Source organism: Microcebus murinus, chromosome 12 (assembly GCF_040939455.1).
Source record: "Microcebus murinus isolate Inina chromosome 12, M.murinus_Inina_mat1.0, whole genome shotgun sequence".
NCBI classification, from domain to species: Eukaryota; Metazoa; Chordata; class Mammalia; order Primates; family Cheirogaleidae; genus Microcebus; species Microcebus murinus.
In genome coordinates this window covers 59,038,863-59,054,512 of record NC_134115.1, presented here as the reverse complement: position 1 = coordinate 59,054,512, position 15,650 = coordinate 59,038,863, and the positions used below count along the sequence as shown (strand labels likewise).

At 44.1% G+C, this 15,650-nt stretch overlaps 2 protein-coding genes across 2 annotated transcripts; both read left to right on the top strand.

Moving 5' to 3' along the window:
* Positions 1-2,187: 2,187 nt before the first annotated feature.
* Positions 2,188-3,147, top strand: LOC105874389 (olfactory receptor 13C7). Its single transcript, XM_012770182.2, has one exon. It carries the CDS (start codon positions 2,188-2,190, stop codon positions 3,145-3,147), a length of 960 nt encoding a protein of 319 aa, XP_012625636.2.
* An 11,543-nt stretch (positions 3,148-14,690) lies between these two features.
* LOC105874390 (olfactory receptor 13C7) lies at positions 14,691-15,650 on the top strand. The gene has a single exon (XM_012770183.2). It carries the CDS (start codon positions 14,691-14,693, stop codon positions 15,648-15,650), a length of 960 nt encoding a protein of 319 aa, XP_012625637.2.

The window sequence follows — 15,650 nt, the reverse complement described above, 5'->3', positions numbered from 1 at the left end:
TAGAGCAAACTTGAAGTCACTTTTCTGATGAAAGTTTAACAAGATGAATTGCCATGTAGGATATAGTACTACTGAAATGAAAGTACTATGTGTCTTTGTTGCTGATCAAATGCATTAAATTATCAGAGTCATCATTTTATTTTATTTATTTATTTCAGGATATTATGGAGGTACAAACATTTTGGTTACATGTTATGACTTTGCCACACCCAAACCATGATTTGAGGTGTGCCCTTCCCCCCCTACAATACTCACCGGGTCCATTAGTTGTGAGTTTATGCACCCCCAATCCCCCAATCCCAGAAGACTATTACTACCATGTGAGCACCATAGCACTGATCAGTTAGTGCCAATTTGATGGCGAGTATAAGTGGAACCTATTTTTCTATTCTTGTGATACCTCATTTCGGAGGATGGGCTCAAGTGCTATCTAGGAAAATATAAGAGGTGCTAGATCACTGTCGTTTCTTATAATTGAATAATATTCCGTTGTATACATATACCAAATATTATTAATCCACTCATGTATTGATGGGCACTTGGGTTGTTTCCACATCCTTGCAATAGTGAATTATGCTGCCATAAACATTCGGGTGCAGATGTCTTTATTATAGACTGTCTTTTGTTCTTTTGGGTAGATGCCTAATAGTGTTATTGCTGGATCAAATGGTATTTCTATTTTTAGCTCTTAGAGATATCTCCAAATTCTTTTACACAGAGATTGCACTAATTTGCAGTCCCACCAGCAGTGTAAGAGTGTTCGTATCGCTCCACATCCTCGCCAGCATTTGTTGTTTGGGGATTTTTTTAAATTTCTATTATATTTATTTATTTTTATTTCAGAATATTATGGGGGTACAATCGTTAAGGTTACACACATTGCCCTTGTCTCCCCTCCCCCTTGAGGCAGAGCTTCAAGCGTGTTCATCCCCCAGACGGTGTGCATCACACTCACTATGTATGTATGTACCCATCCCCTTCTCCCCCCTCCCATCTGCCCCACACCCGACAAATGTTTTTCTTTTTTTCTTAACATTTTGGTTACATTTTATATCTTTGGCTCTCCTAGCAAGGGTTAGAGGTATGCCCTTCCCCACCACAATGTTCATTCACCTCATCCCACAAATGTGGGACTGCCCCCTCAACTCCCAAATCCCTGGTGAACACCACCACCCTTTGAGCACCATAGTGTTAATCAGTCAGTACCAATTTGATGGCGAGTATATATGGAGCCCATTGGTCTGATCTTGTGTCTCCTCACTTTGGATAATGGGCTTAAGCTCAATCCAGGATAATATAAGCAGTACTAGCTCGCTGTCATTCCTTAGAATTGAGTAATAATATTCCATTGTAAACATATACCAAATTTAATAATCCACTCGTGAATTGATGGACACTTGGGTTGTTTCCATGTCCTTGCTATAGTGAATTGTGCTGCCGTAAACATTCGGGTGCAGAATGGCCTGTATCAAGAAATCCCAAAACAACAAATGCTAGCGAGGATGTGGAGAGACAGGCACACTCTTACACTGCTAGTGGGACTGCAAATTAGTGCAACCTTTGTGTAAAAGAATTTGGAGATATCTCAAAGAGCTAAAAATAGAAATATCATTCGACACAGGAATAGCATTATTAGGCATCTACCCAAAAGAGCATAAGACATTCTATTATAAAGACATCTGCACCCAAATGTTTTGGGATTTTTTGATAAAGGCCAATCTCACTGGGGTTAGGTGATATCTCATTGTGGTTTTGATTTGCATTTCTCTAATGATTAGAGATGTTGAACATTTTTTTATATGTTTGCTGTCCATTTTTCTGTCTTCTTTTGAAAAGTTTCTGTTCATGTCTTTTGCCCATTATCATGGGGTTGTTTGAGTTTTTTAAGTTCTAGATAGATTCTTGTTAATGAATGTGTTATATGTCTTTGTTGCTGATCAAATGCATTAAATTATCAGAGTCATCATTTTAAATCTTATACATTTAGTATCCTGTGGCGCCAAAATAATTTCTGATTTTCTTGCTCCTTTTTCTTGGAAAGAAATAGACATTATTGGCTTTCAAAACTGTTTTTTAATCACGTAGCCAGATTGGGACTCCAGACCAGACACCCTGGTCCTATGCAAGGCAAAGAATGTTGAATGTGGACCTCTGAGTATTTTCTTCAGTTGCCAGAGGAGATACACCATGGACAGTGCCAACCAGACCAGCTCTGTGACAGAGTTTATTCTCCTGGGCCTCTCTGCCCACCCCAAACTGGAGAAAACATTCTTTGTGCTCATCCTGTCAATGTACCTGGTGATCCTGCTTGGCAATGGGGTCCTCATCCTGGTGACCATCCTTGACTCACGCCTGCACACGCCCATGTACTTCTTCCTGGGGAACCTCTCCTTCCTGGACATCTGCTACACAACCTCCTCCGTCCCCCTTATCCTTGACAGCTTCCTGACCCCCAGGAAAACCATCTCCTTCTCAGCCTGTGCTGTGCAGATGTTCCTCTCCTTTGCCATGGGGGCCACAGAGTGTGTGCTCCTGAGCATGATGGCATTTGATCGCTATGTGGCCATCTGCAACCCCCTTAGGTATCCTGAGGTCATGAGCAAGGCTGCCTATGTGCCCATGGCCGCCGGCTCCTGGATAGCAGGAAGTACCGCTTCCATGGTTCAAACATCCCTTGCAATGAAGCTGCCCTTCTGTGGGGACAATGTCATCAACCACTTTACCTGTGAGATCCTGGCTGTCCTCAAGTTGGCCTGTGCTGACATCTCTGTCAATGTGATCAGCATGGGGGTGACAAATGTGATCTTTCTGGGAGTCCCAGTCCTGTTCATTTCTTTCTCCTATGTGTTCATCATTGCCACCATCCTGAGGATCCCCTCGGCTGAGGGGAGGAAAAAGGCCTTCTCCACCTGCTCTGCCCACCTCACAGTTGTGGTTGTCTTCTACGGGACCATCCTCTTCATGTATGGAAAGCCCAAGTCTAAGGACCCGCTGGGGGCAGACAAGCAGGACCTTGCAGACAAGCTCATCTCCCTCTTCTATGGGGTGGTGACCCCCATGCTGAACCCCATCATCTACAGCCTGAGGAACAAGGACGTGAAGGCTGCTGTGAGGCACCTGGTATTTCAGAGACGCTTCACCCAGTGATGTTTGGAGGACAGATGTACCCGTAGTTCTGTCTCTTGGCTGTTGTCATCCATGAGTCTCAGAAGAGAGTGTTCCCTGAAGAAGATACATGTGAAGAGTGATTACCAGAAAATCAAATTACTCATGAAACGGAGCACTTTAGCTGATATTGGATAGAGTAACATGATGAAACCTAAAATCTGGTGGGAGTGTGGCCCAGGGCATGGAAGTGGAAATGCTGCTCAAAAAAGTGGGTGATTTTTCTGATTTTCAACTGTGCAAGTATGAGTTCACCTTTGTGAACAGATGGCTCCTCTTTTTTGGGGAAAACAGCTTAGTGTACCTTTGTGCTACAAAAAAGTAAAGCCAAGCTTCTACTCTTGAGAGTAGGCACTGAAGACAGTGTGGGACAAAACTTTATGATAAAATAGTATAAAAAATTGTCTTCTTTGAACATGAAATGGCACATGTTCAAATATTTCTCAGCAGGGCTGAGACTGGGGATGAGAATGAAGTTGGCCTTTTCCTTCCCCTGGGACTCAGAGGGACCAGGTGGAGCCCATGTGGGCATTTCCTTTGACACACATAAGCCAGATCCTAGGACACCCATGTGGAGAATCCTAGCCTGGGAGACTCATAGCTGATATATATTATAGTTTGAAGCTTGGTTTTTCTGTCCTCAGAACTCTTGTTTAAGTACATGGTCTGGCCCTGTGGTCTGGAGAGACGGCTGGGCGAGGAGCAGGGTGGGGCACCACAGCGTCTGAGGGAAGGGAGCCAGGATGGTGACAGGGGACGGCTGACTGCCGAGGGGAGAAACAAAGGCTGGGCCAGCTCTCTGGGCAGCTGAGAACAGGTCCGGAGTAAAATGGGTGTGATCTCAGCCAGCAGAGACACAAAAAGGGGCAAAAATATTGTAAGGGAAAGAACTGTTAGTTCTTGAGGCAAACAGATAATTATTTTTTCCTCAGAGTCAAAACTTCTAACAAAGGCATATGCTGTCTGCCTGCCCTGCTTGGGCACCCCAGGTTCCTCCTGTCTGAGACGTGGCCACCCACTCTCTGCACCCCCTCAGCACTCACCTGCCCATGCTGGGCAGAAACGTGGACCCCAAGTTGCTGCCTGTGTGACCCTGTTAACCAGTCTCTGGGCTGCAGGGGCCCAGGGCATGCTGTCTCACCATGTCAAGCCCCCTATCAACCCTGGGGTGAGTTTGCTTTTCCCTTTGAGCACAGAGCCCGTCTACACCCTCTTAGCTCACTACCCGGAGGACAGCATCAACTCCAGATAAATTCCAACTTTTATAAACCAAGAATTGACTTTAAAATAAAATATCCTGGCAGAACAAAATTTCTTTTCGACATACTTCATCTTACTAGTTTTGACTTAGAGAACTGTGCCTAGTTCTCCACCCAGATCCTTCTGCAGGACTGAGGGCCGTGTTCCTCCAGCTGCTGGAAGTGCCGCCAGCAGACAGCCTGCAGCTGTTGGTCATCTTTGGGAATCAGCTACAGAGGGCTCATAGCCGGAGTGGGCTGACTCATCCAAGGACATGTACCCTTCCTGGGGGCAGCCTACATCCAGTGGCTGATTGATGGAGGGATATATATGTCACCCCACACTTCAGGACAACTCTTAATGGCCATCCCTTTGCCAAGTTCCCCGCAGGGTTGGCTGAGGCCTTTGTTGAGACTGCATCACTGCCCAGTGTCTCTCTCTGCCCCGTCCTGCTTCCTTCCCTTCTACAAGTTGATCCCAAGCGCACTCCCTAATAATCCCCCTTGCACCCTAATCTCTGTCTCAGAGCCTACTTCCTGGGGAACCAAACTGTGGCACCATGCAAACGAGAATGCCCAAGCAACACTATGTTCTCTTTTCAGAATCCATGGACACTGGCAATGCCTAACAAAACTCATGCAAAATAGTTGGGTGAGGCAGCACGGTATTGTGTTAGCATCAGAAGCTTTGGGGCTGGCCTTGGTTAGATTCCAGCTCCCTTATTTACCATGGTTGTAAACTTACAGGTTGTTTTATATTGTATAATAGATAACTTCTCAAAATCTAGCCACAACCCACACCTTGCCCATCCCCCAGTGCAGTGCTTCCCAATCTTTGCCTTGTCATGAAGCCCATAGAAGGTAATGGGATGTGTGTGGCACCTGGGTAAGTAAGTGGATGAGCCTACTGCTCATGGCTGAGGGCAATTCACCTGGGGCTCAGGTCCTGCTTAGTGACTCTAGAAGGACTGTGAGCTTGGCACATCTGTAGCCTGTGGCACACTAGCTAGAAAGTTCTGCCTGATATAGAATGTCTCTTCCCTCACCACCTGCTAAGAGGACAATCATGTTCTTTGCTCTGGCCACAGAAAATTGGAGACTTGACCCAAATTGGGCTCATTATATTTTTTCTCCAAGGAACCTGGAGTTTGGATATAGAGACAACTCTTAGCTGGCACAGGGCTTAGACCCTGCAAAGCCAGGAGTAGTGTGGCTGTGCCTAGCAAGGAGGAGGAAGCGGGTCTGCATAGCGGGAGGAGGAAGCCAATGGACAGAGAAGACCACACTCGCGTGAAAACAGAAACACAGGCTGCAGTACGTGTGCTAAGACTCCGAGAAGTCTTTTGTCCCCACCTGGGAATATTGAAGCCTGTAGAAAAGTAGAGAGACTAGTGCTTAGGTTTTCTTCCCCCAGATCCAGCGACGATCTGCTCATGGCCAATCTTGTCTATCCCTGTGGAATTCTTTCTTCCTCTCCTCAATTATTTTGAAGCAAATCTCAGATGACATAGCATTTTATCTTTAAATATTTAAGTATTTATATACAAAAATGATTAGTACTCTTGTAAACTATAAATAAATTATCATGATCACACCTAAAATGTGAAAATAATTCCTTCATATCATCAATTATCCAGCATTTGTATTTCCAGAAATGTCTTATAAATGCTTTAATTATTTCAATTTGTTTAATTGAACCAGGATCCAAATAAGATTATACATTATGATTAGTCTCTTGTAATCTATATTTCTCTCTTTTCTCTCTCTCCCTCTCCCTCTGTTCCTCCTCCCAATCCTTTTATTTATTTATTTGTTTATTTTGAGACAGAGTCTCACTCTGTTGCCCTGGCTAGAGTGCCAAGGTGTCTGCGTAGCTCACGGCAACCTCAAACTCCTGGGCTCAAGCAATCCTTCTGCCTCAGCCTCCTGAGTAGCTGAGACTACAGGCATGTGCCACCATGCCTGTAATTTTTCTCTATATATTTTTAGTTGGCCAATTAATTTCTTTCTAGTTATAGTAGAGACGGGGTCTCACTCTTGCTCAGGTTGGTTTCGAACTCCTGACCTTGAGCGATCCACCCGCCTCGGCCTCCCAGAGTGCTAGGCTTACAGGCGTGAGCCACTGCGCCCCAGCCCCAAACCTTTTAAATTAGATTTTTTTAAAGGAATAGTTTCCCACCATGGGACACTGTAAAATTTACCACAGTCTAATTTTACTGATTGCAGTTCTATGCTGTCTGTCTCTGTGTTTCCCATAAATTGGTGATTAGATCTGGATACTTGAGAGTTTTTTTATTTTTGTGGCATAAGGAGCTCATGGCTCCTGAGACCTTTTGCGTGGCCCTAGTATCTTTGATGATGTCCCTGCTTTCTGGTATGTCAAGATATTATAGGCTCAATGTTCACATTTCCCCTTTAGACCTGGAAACAACTATTTCCTCTAAAGACCTCATTTCCTTTAGTGGGGGCGATATTTAGAAGTCATAATCTGGGTGCTAGGTGTAGGGCAGAGGAAGGGCAGAGGAATTTGTAGGGCAGAGGAAGGGCAGAGGAATTTTTCCAATTGTCGGGAATTTACTTGGGTGGGGCAATGAGCTAACCGCAAACCTTTGCTTCTGGTCATTGCTTGCTTGCTACGCTGCTGTAGGGCAAATTATGGGATGAGGTCATTAAAGCACGGGCGACTGGCCCATCAGGCAATAGAGGGCAACCAACCTGCCAATTATTTCAAAAGGCAATAGTGGGCAACCAATCATTTTAAAGGTCAACGCACGATCCACGCGTAGTCAGCTTGTGCACAGCTTGTGCACCATGGGGATAAAAGGCATGCCATTATTCTGGTCGGGGTCCTTGCCTGTGAGAGTAGCCACTGCGTTGGTGCTCTAGGGCTCGGACCCTGGCTAGCCAGAAAATAAACCTCCTCTTGTGTGATTGCATCCTCGGTGACTCTGTCTCTCTGTCCGGTAACGCTGTGGGTATCCCGACTCTAACACTAAGGGGTCCTATTGAATTTGTTGTGGCTTCTAGGCCTTTTCAGTGGAAAGAGCTAGGAAAGAAAAATATAAATACACATATTTGAATTGTATGTATGTATGTATGATGTAATATGAATAAACATATATTTAGATCTAGAGCGAATATATTTAGATTTAGATCAAATATATAATTCATACATATATACAATTCAAATTAAGAGCTATAGGATTTTTACCTAATTGCATTGATTTTACGCCTGTATCCCCTTCTTCCATGTACTTACTATCTCCTCATTCCAGAAAAATTTGGAGATGGGTTAAAATTACACAAACATAATAAGATGTCATGAGCTAACATAAAGCACAGCTTCTGTAAAGAATAGAAGTGACTCAGGCTGTCCGGCATCGTGTGCCCTGACTCCTGTGTGCCCGGAAGGAGTGGGCCCAATCATAACAGCAAAGGTGAGGGTGTGGGCTGTGAGTCCTTCTCTTCCACTTGTTCCTGAGCTTCCCACAGTAGACCCAAGTCTGTGAATGTGGAACTAGGGGCGGCGAGCTGGGGAAGAATTGCAAGAGAAACACAAGTGGGAAGAGAAAGACCCAAAGGCAGAAACGAAGGGCATCTTGCAGCTCAGGGATGACTTTCTTAAATCTTGGCGAGGACACTCAAGATCCGTGCTCACCAGGGGGTGACTTCTGGCAAAGAAGTGCACGTGCTGGGTGTGGTGGCTCATGCCTATACTATCAACACTTTGGGAGGCCAATGTGGGAGGATCACTTGAGGCCAGGAGAGGATCGCTTGAGGCCAGGAGTTCAAGAACAGCCTGGCCATCATAGTGAAACCCCCATCTCTACAAAAATAATTTTTTTTTAATTAGCTGGGCATGGTGGTGTGTACCTGTAGTCGTAGCTACTATGGAGAGGCTGAGGCAGGAGAATCGGCTTGAGCCCAGGAATTTGAAGCTGCAGTGAGCTGTGGTTGCACCACTGTACTCCAGCCTGGGTGAGAGAGTGAGACCCTGACTCCAAAAAAAAAAAAAAATTAAACAAAAAAAAAAAGAGAAGAGCATGTGATTCAGACGATATGGAAGCTGGGAGATCTCCTCTGAATAGCACCAAAATTCCTGAATTTGGTACCTGTACTCTGTTCAAAATAGATGTTTCCAATGTTTAAGAACCACTTAGAAAAATGAAGTTTGTTGACTATATGGAAGGGTGGAGTTAAAGGGGTTCCATGGTGTGATGGTTAGCACTCTGGACTCTGGAAGGGTGGAGCCACAGCCAGAAGCTACATATCTGGCATCTGTGGTCTCCAAGATTTAAAAGTCATGCCTTCTTACAATTTAAACTGTTTTTATTTATTTATAAAGTATATAGATGTTCTGCTGTGCCAATATGTTATAGACATTTGTAATGTTTACAAAAATAGAGAGTCAAAAAGATAGGATAAAGATAAAATAAGATTATTTTTAAAAAGAGCTAACATGGAAAAAAATTAGAAGGAAACAAGGCTAGGACACAATTTTATTCATTAATTCATTCAGCAGCTATGTATTAAGTGTCTACTGTGAGCCAGGCCCTGTTTCTACACTAAAGATACATCGGTAAACAATAAAGAAAAAAATCCCTACTTCTGTGAAACTTACATTCTAGCAGGAGGGAAAAAGGAAATAAACAATGACTAAAATAAATAAGAAAATAAATAGGATGCTAGAAATTTAGGACTGAGGTATAAAGGATGACTGACTGAACACATGCATCTAATTTTGCTCCCTCCTGAAACCCACAAAAATTATAGTAAAGGTTTTTTCCTTCCTTCCTTCCTTCCTTCCTTCCTTCCTTCCTTCCTTCCTTCCTTCCTTCCTTCCTTCCTTCCTTCCTTCCTTCCTTCCTTCCTTCTTTCCCTTCCTTTCTCTGTCTCCTTCTTTCTCTCTATCTCTCTTTCTTTCAACAAAGTCCACAAGACTAAGGAGAAGAAGGGAGATATCAACAGTGATAACAGCCTTAGGTAGGAATCAAATCTGTAGGTGGTGTGTGTAGGCCAGGAGAGTGGTTCCTAGGGGTGGAGAAGCCAGAGGCCAATCAGAGGAAATGGCTGCAGGAAAACACAGAACACCTGAGAATCATTTGGTACTATCCCACACCTTCTGTGAGCCCTATCCCAGACCAGACCAATAAAAGCAAACCACCTGGGAGTCCTCAACATCTTTCTCCCCTTGTTGAAACTGACCCGTTCCTCTCTCTGGGACATATTTCCACTTTGGGTAGCTTCCTTCTTTACTTTCATTTGTATAGTTTTTTTTTCTTTTCTGTAATAAACTGTGTGGAATTGCTTTGCATTTATGATCACTCTGTCATCAGCTCAACTTGGTACCAGCACTCACTCTCGACACTGGGAACCAAGGACCAGGGAATGTCGAGATAGACCTAACAACAGTTTGAAAGTGGGAAGCAGATAGACTAGTGGAAATTTCCATAGCAGATCTAACAGCCAAATCCCAAGCCAGACTAGGTGTCTTACCCTGTTTTCTGCCACTATAGCAGAATACCTGAGATTCAATAATTTATAAATAATAGAAGTCTGTTTGGCTCACAGCCCTGGAGGCTGGGAAGCCCAAGAACCTGGCGCTGGCATCTGGCGAAGGCCTTGGAGCTGCATTATCCCGTGGCGGAAGGTGGAAGGTCAAGGGGGCATATGAAATAAAGAGAGAAAGGGGCCAAACTCCTGCAGTAACTAATCCAGTCCCACAATAATGGCATGAATCCACTCATGAAGGCAGAACTCTCATGGCTGCATCACCTCTTAAAGGCCCCACCTCTCAACACTGTTACAATAGCAATTAAATTTCAACATAGTTTTGGAGTGAACATTTAAATCATAGTACTGGATAGCAACTGGTTTTATAGCACAGATATCACTATACCAGGTATCTCTAGGATCAGGGTTAAAGAGGTACTGCTGGAAAAGGAAGACTAGGTGACAAATATGTAAGAAACAGAGTTCCTACACACTTTCATTCATTCCGTGACATAAGTCAACCATCCCTTGCACACCCCAACAAAAGTTTTATTCTCAGGAAAGGGTAAAACCATGGCTCTCTGCACTGACAGACAACAGGCACAGTTGGGAGCATGAGTACTCTACCCTTTCAGGAAATAAGAAAATAATTATCACAAAAGATCAAGAATGAGAATGGCCTCTGACTTTGTACCAGCAGTACGTTTAAATTCAGAAGGAAGGTGATTGCCAATAAATTCCTAGAATTCCATACCCTACTGTGATGGTCAATTTTATGTGTCAACTTGATGGGGCCATGCAGCAGTATCTGGATATTTGGTCAAACATTATTCTGGATATGTCTGTGAGGGTGTTTCTGGATGAGATTAACATTTGTATCCATAGATTGTGTAAAGCAGATTGCCTTCCCTAATGTGGTGGGCTCCGTCCAATCAATTGAAGGTTTGAATATAATAAAAAGGATAAATAAGAGGGAACTCCTCCTGCCTTCAAGCTGGAACATTAGTTTTTTCTCTAGCCCTTGTACTGGAGCTACACCATCTGCTGTCCTAGGCGTCCACCATGCTGACTGCAAAACTTGAGACTTGGCCTCCAGAATTGTGTGAGCCAGTTCCTTATAATACAAACACACACACACACACACACACACACACACACACATTCCCATCCTATTAGTTCTGTTTCAGGTTCTGGAGAACCCTGAATAATATACCCACCAAATTATCAGTCATTTATGGGGATTGAATAAAAATATGTTCAGACACATAAGATCTCAAAAACATATAAATGATATACACTTTCTCAGGAAGCTATTTGAGAATGTGCTCCACCAAAATGAGAAATTAAACCAAGAAGTAGGAAGAATTCGATAAAAGAAACAGGAGCTCCAAACCATAAGAGAAGGGTAAGGAGTTCCTGGATTATGAAGGGAGAGCCCAACACAGCAGCCGTACGCCCCACAGGGAAGGCAGCCAGCCCAGAGGGAAGCCCTGTGACCCCGGAGATGGGAGTGTGAAGGGCTCTTATCTGTAGACCTTGCTGCCTACAGAGATTAACCTGAGGACAGAATGCCCCAGACAGCCGGGCACACGTTCTTCCGGTACTTGCTTTATCTTGACCAGGCACTGATAAAATTCCCTCTTCTCTCCCTGTACCTCGTTGCTTGGTTAGCTGAGGGCACTCATTCCACACAGTATGCTGCCTTGACATGTTTCCGAGAGTGGTAAGTGGGTCATAGTAAAAGCTTAGAAGCAGAAAGCATAAAACAATTCCCTCTCTCTGTGATATTTCTGCCAGATGTCTTATACCTGGCCACATTACAGCCCTGCCTGACTTACACAGAAGGGGCTATTAAAAACCATGAGTTTATATTCTTGGGTGAGTCTTCCCCTAAATCATGGCATTTTTTTCATTTCCTTAAAAAGTTAGTTTTGCGGCCAGGCGCGGTGGCTCACGCCTGTAATCCTAGCACTCTGGGAGGCCGAGGCGGGCGGATTGCTCGAGGTCAGGAGTTCGAAACCAGCCTGAGCAAGAGCAATACCCCGTCTCCACTATAAATAGAAAGAAATTAATTGGCCAACTAATATATATAGAAAAAATTAGCCAGGCATGGTGGTGCATGCCTGTAGTCCCAGCTACTCAGAAGGCTGAGGCAGAAGGATTGCTTGAGCCCAGGAGTTTGAGGTTTCTGTGAGCTAGGCTGACGCCACGGCACTCACTCTAGCCTGGGCAACAAAGTGAGACTCTGTCTCAAAACAAAAAAAAATAAAAAGTTAGTTTTGCAATTTGTTATTTCATTTTTCAAATTACATTTTCGAATGTAATAACATTTCAAAATGTTATTTTCAAATAACATTTGGATAATCTTCACCTGGATAATCTTCTAATCGTAAGGCCAACTGACTTAAAACCTTAATTATATTGACAACGTCCCTTCACAACAGTACCTTTGTTAGTGTTTGACTGGTCACTGCAGGGTGGGAATAGTGGGGTGATGTGGGATCGTTAAGATTCTGCCTACCATAAAATGATTCCCACAAAAGTCAAAATAGTGTTCACCTCTAAAGAGAGCAAAGGGAATATAATTAAGGAGGGACATAAGAGAGGTTGCTAAGGTACTGGAATTGTTAATCTGCATCAGAAATACATAGCATGTAATGCTTTTCACACTCTTTTGTATTGATAATGCATCAAAAAGGAAAAAATTCAATGCAAGGCATAATGCCTTAAAACTATGAATGTGGAATATATTTGATTCCAAGATTTTTTGAAGCCAATACAAAAAGCTTCTTGTGAAAGAGGTGGGAGTCTTTTATTTGTCCCTGACACTGAGGAGGCTCGTCTAATACACCAAGGATATTTGTGGAGTGAGAGCTCAACAGAGGTGTCAGCCACCATCCCTAGTATTAGAATTAAAGGAGAAGAAGAAAACTAGAATGTGATGAAGAAACTATAGCACATCAGAAAACAGTGGCCCAAGTTGAAGGTGCCTCTGGCTGCTGCCTGGGCAGTCACAGCTCTCAGTTTGGATCTTAGAAGTGGAAGTTACCAGATCCCAGTGGTAAACCAGCCAAGCTCTCACAAATGCACAGGTACAAGATACCTGTGCACACACACAGGAAAAGACTCATGCATGCACAACAGGACACTGCTTCTGTGATCAACTGGCCTTCTCCAGTCCAAAGCTGCTATGCCTGTTGAATTCTCTGGTAGGAGCCATGACTAGGTTCATTTATGACCCTTCCAAAGCCCTCTAAAGGCCTGACCCAGGGTAAGAGCTTAGAATCTATTTGATGAGATACAGACAAGAGTTGATTTCTAGGTCTTTGGCTTCTATCCAGCCCTGAGATCCTGAATTTGGAGATGGCCAAGGGTAAGTTACAAGGATTTGTCTTGTGCAGTAGGTTTCACATTCTCCCAGATCTATCATGGGCCCTGGTGAGAGTTCTCATTACCTGGAGGTTTATGTTAATTTGGGCAAGGCCAGGATGATCCTTCCTTTCTAATGCTTTCCAACATCTCAACAGAATGGGTAGAAAGAGAGGGAATGAGAAAGAAAGTATTTCTGGGGGTGGGGGGACTTCAGAATAATTGGATCATGGAGACATAATCCCAGATGTATAAAAAGTTAACTTTGTCACTTGGATTTCTAAACTTTAAATTACTTTAGGGACTAGAATAATTCCCATAGCAGGGTGAGATTTAAATGGCTTTGTATGTGCAATGAATGGTCCTTTGTGGATCTCACCCAAACACAGAACAAAGACAAGAGAACTTGAACTCATTTCAGGTGCTAATTCCTTTGGCTGCTACTTTTCAACTGGATTGGCTATTTTTGGCTTCTGGACTCTTCCTAGACCTCAGAGAAGTGATCCGAATCAAAAAATTGACAAAAAAAAAAAAAAGAAAGAAAGAAAGAAAGAAAGAAAGAAAGAAAGAAAGAAAGAAAGAAAGAAAAAGAAAGAAAGAAAAGAAAAGAAAAGGTAAGAGAGCACTTTTGAAAGATTATATAAACTTGGTGGGCCGAGCCCCACCCCTGGCTGCATCGCTGGTGACTAAGTGGCATAGGGGGGATTTTGAAGGAAAGAGAAAGGGATACCTCAGTGGTGCAACAGTCTTAAAAACAAGAACTTCATGAGATCATTCAGTACCTGGGATGGAATATCTCTGATAATCATCTAATCCAAAGTAAGCATTTGGGAAACTGAGGCCCAGAGAGGAAAAAGGACTTAATGATTCCTAAGAATTGAGTGATTGGTGAATTCTCCAGAAGAGTTTGGCAAGTGAGTGAGGGAATGGAAGAATGAATGAATGCCGGGGTTACTGTAGAATGTGAGAGAGAACAGAGAAGAGGAGGAAGACAGTGTTCCCAACAGGGGATGTCAGGAGTGGAGGGTGAAGAGCCCCAGTTTTCTCCCTCATTCCTGATCCCCAAGAGGAAAAAACACATAAATGGAGCAAAATATTTCTTTCCAAAATTGAATGAAATGAATCATCCACACATGATACAACTTGAAGTAAATGTGTGATCCTATTTTGAATGTGACTTGGAAAATTAAATCTAATCAGTTGACATTTCAAACTTCTCTATAGGGTGGCCAAATAACACCAAGTAGATTTTGATAAAATTCCCAGCATTTTATTTAGAACAAAATAGAGAATGCCTCAGATTATCAGAGCTGTTCTCCAATTGCTCAGAAAGGTGGAGCTTGCTTCCTGGCTTTCTGGGCACTTTAGGCACCAGAGAATCATGGAGTTGGTCTTCTGAGCCCTGCAAGTGACATAGGAAACGCCATGGTCAGGTCCAACCAGACCTCCCCTGTGATGGGGTTCATTCTCCTGGGACTCTCTGCCCACCCAAAGCTGGAGAAAACGTTCTTTGCGCTCATTCTGTCAATGTACCTGGTGGTCCTGCTGGGCAACGGGGTCCTCATCCTGGTGACCATCCTTGACTCCCACCTGCACACGCCCATGTATTTCTTCCTGGGGAACCTCTCCTTCCTGGACATCTGCTACACAACCTCCTCAGTCCCCCTTATCCTTGACAGCTTCCTGACCCCCAGGAAAACCATCTCCTTCTCAGCCTGTGCTGTGCAAATGTTCCTCTCCTTTGCCATGGGGGCCACAGAGTGTGTGCTCCTGAGCATGATGGCATTTGATCGCTATGTGGCCATCTGCAACCCCCTTAGGTATCCAGAGGTCATGAGCAAGGCTGCCTATGTGCCCATGGCTGCTGGAACCTGGGTGGCTGGAAGCATCACTGCCATGGTGCAGACATCCCTAGCAATGCGACTGCCATTCTGTGGGGACAATGTCATCAACCACTTCACCTGTGAGATCCTGGCTGTCCTTAAATTGGCCTGTGCTGACATCTCTGTCAATGTGATCAGCATGGCAGTGGCAAATGTGATCTTTCTAGGGGTCCCAGTCCTGTTCATTTCTTTCTCCTATGTGTTCATCATTGCCACCATCCTGAGGATCCCCTCGGCTGAGGGGAGGAAAAAGGCCTTCTCCACCTGCTCTGCCCACCTCACAGTCGTGGTTGTCTTCTACGGGACCATCCTCTTCATGTATGGAAAGCCCAAGTCTAAGGACTCGCTGGGGGCAGACAAGCAGGACCTTGCAGACAAGCTCATCTCCCTCTTCTATGGGGTGGTGACCCCTATGCTGAACCCCATCATCTACAGCCTGAGGAACAAGGACGTGAAGGCCGCTGTGAGGCACCTGGTATTTCAGAGACGCTTCACCCAGTGA

Bases quoted from the DNA above. Each gene is read 5' to 3' on its own strand.
- LOC105874389 (XM_012770182.2), top strand. From the start codon at position 2,188: ATGGACAGTGCCAACCAGACCAGCTCTGTGACAGAGTTTATTCTCCTG.
- LOC105874390 (XM_012770183.2), top strand. From the start codon at position 14,691: ATGGTCAGGTCCAACCAGACCTCCCCTGTGATGGGGTTCATTCTCCTG.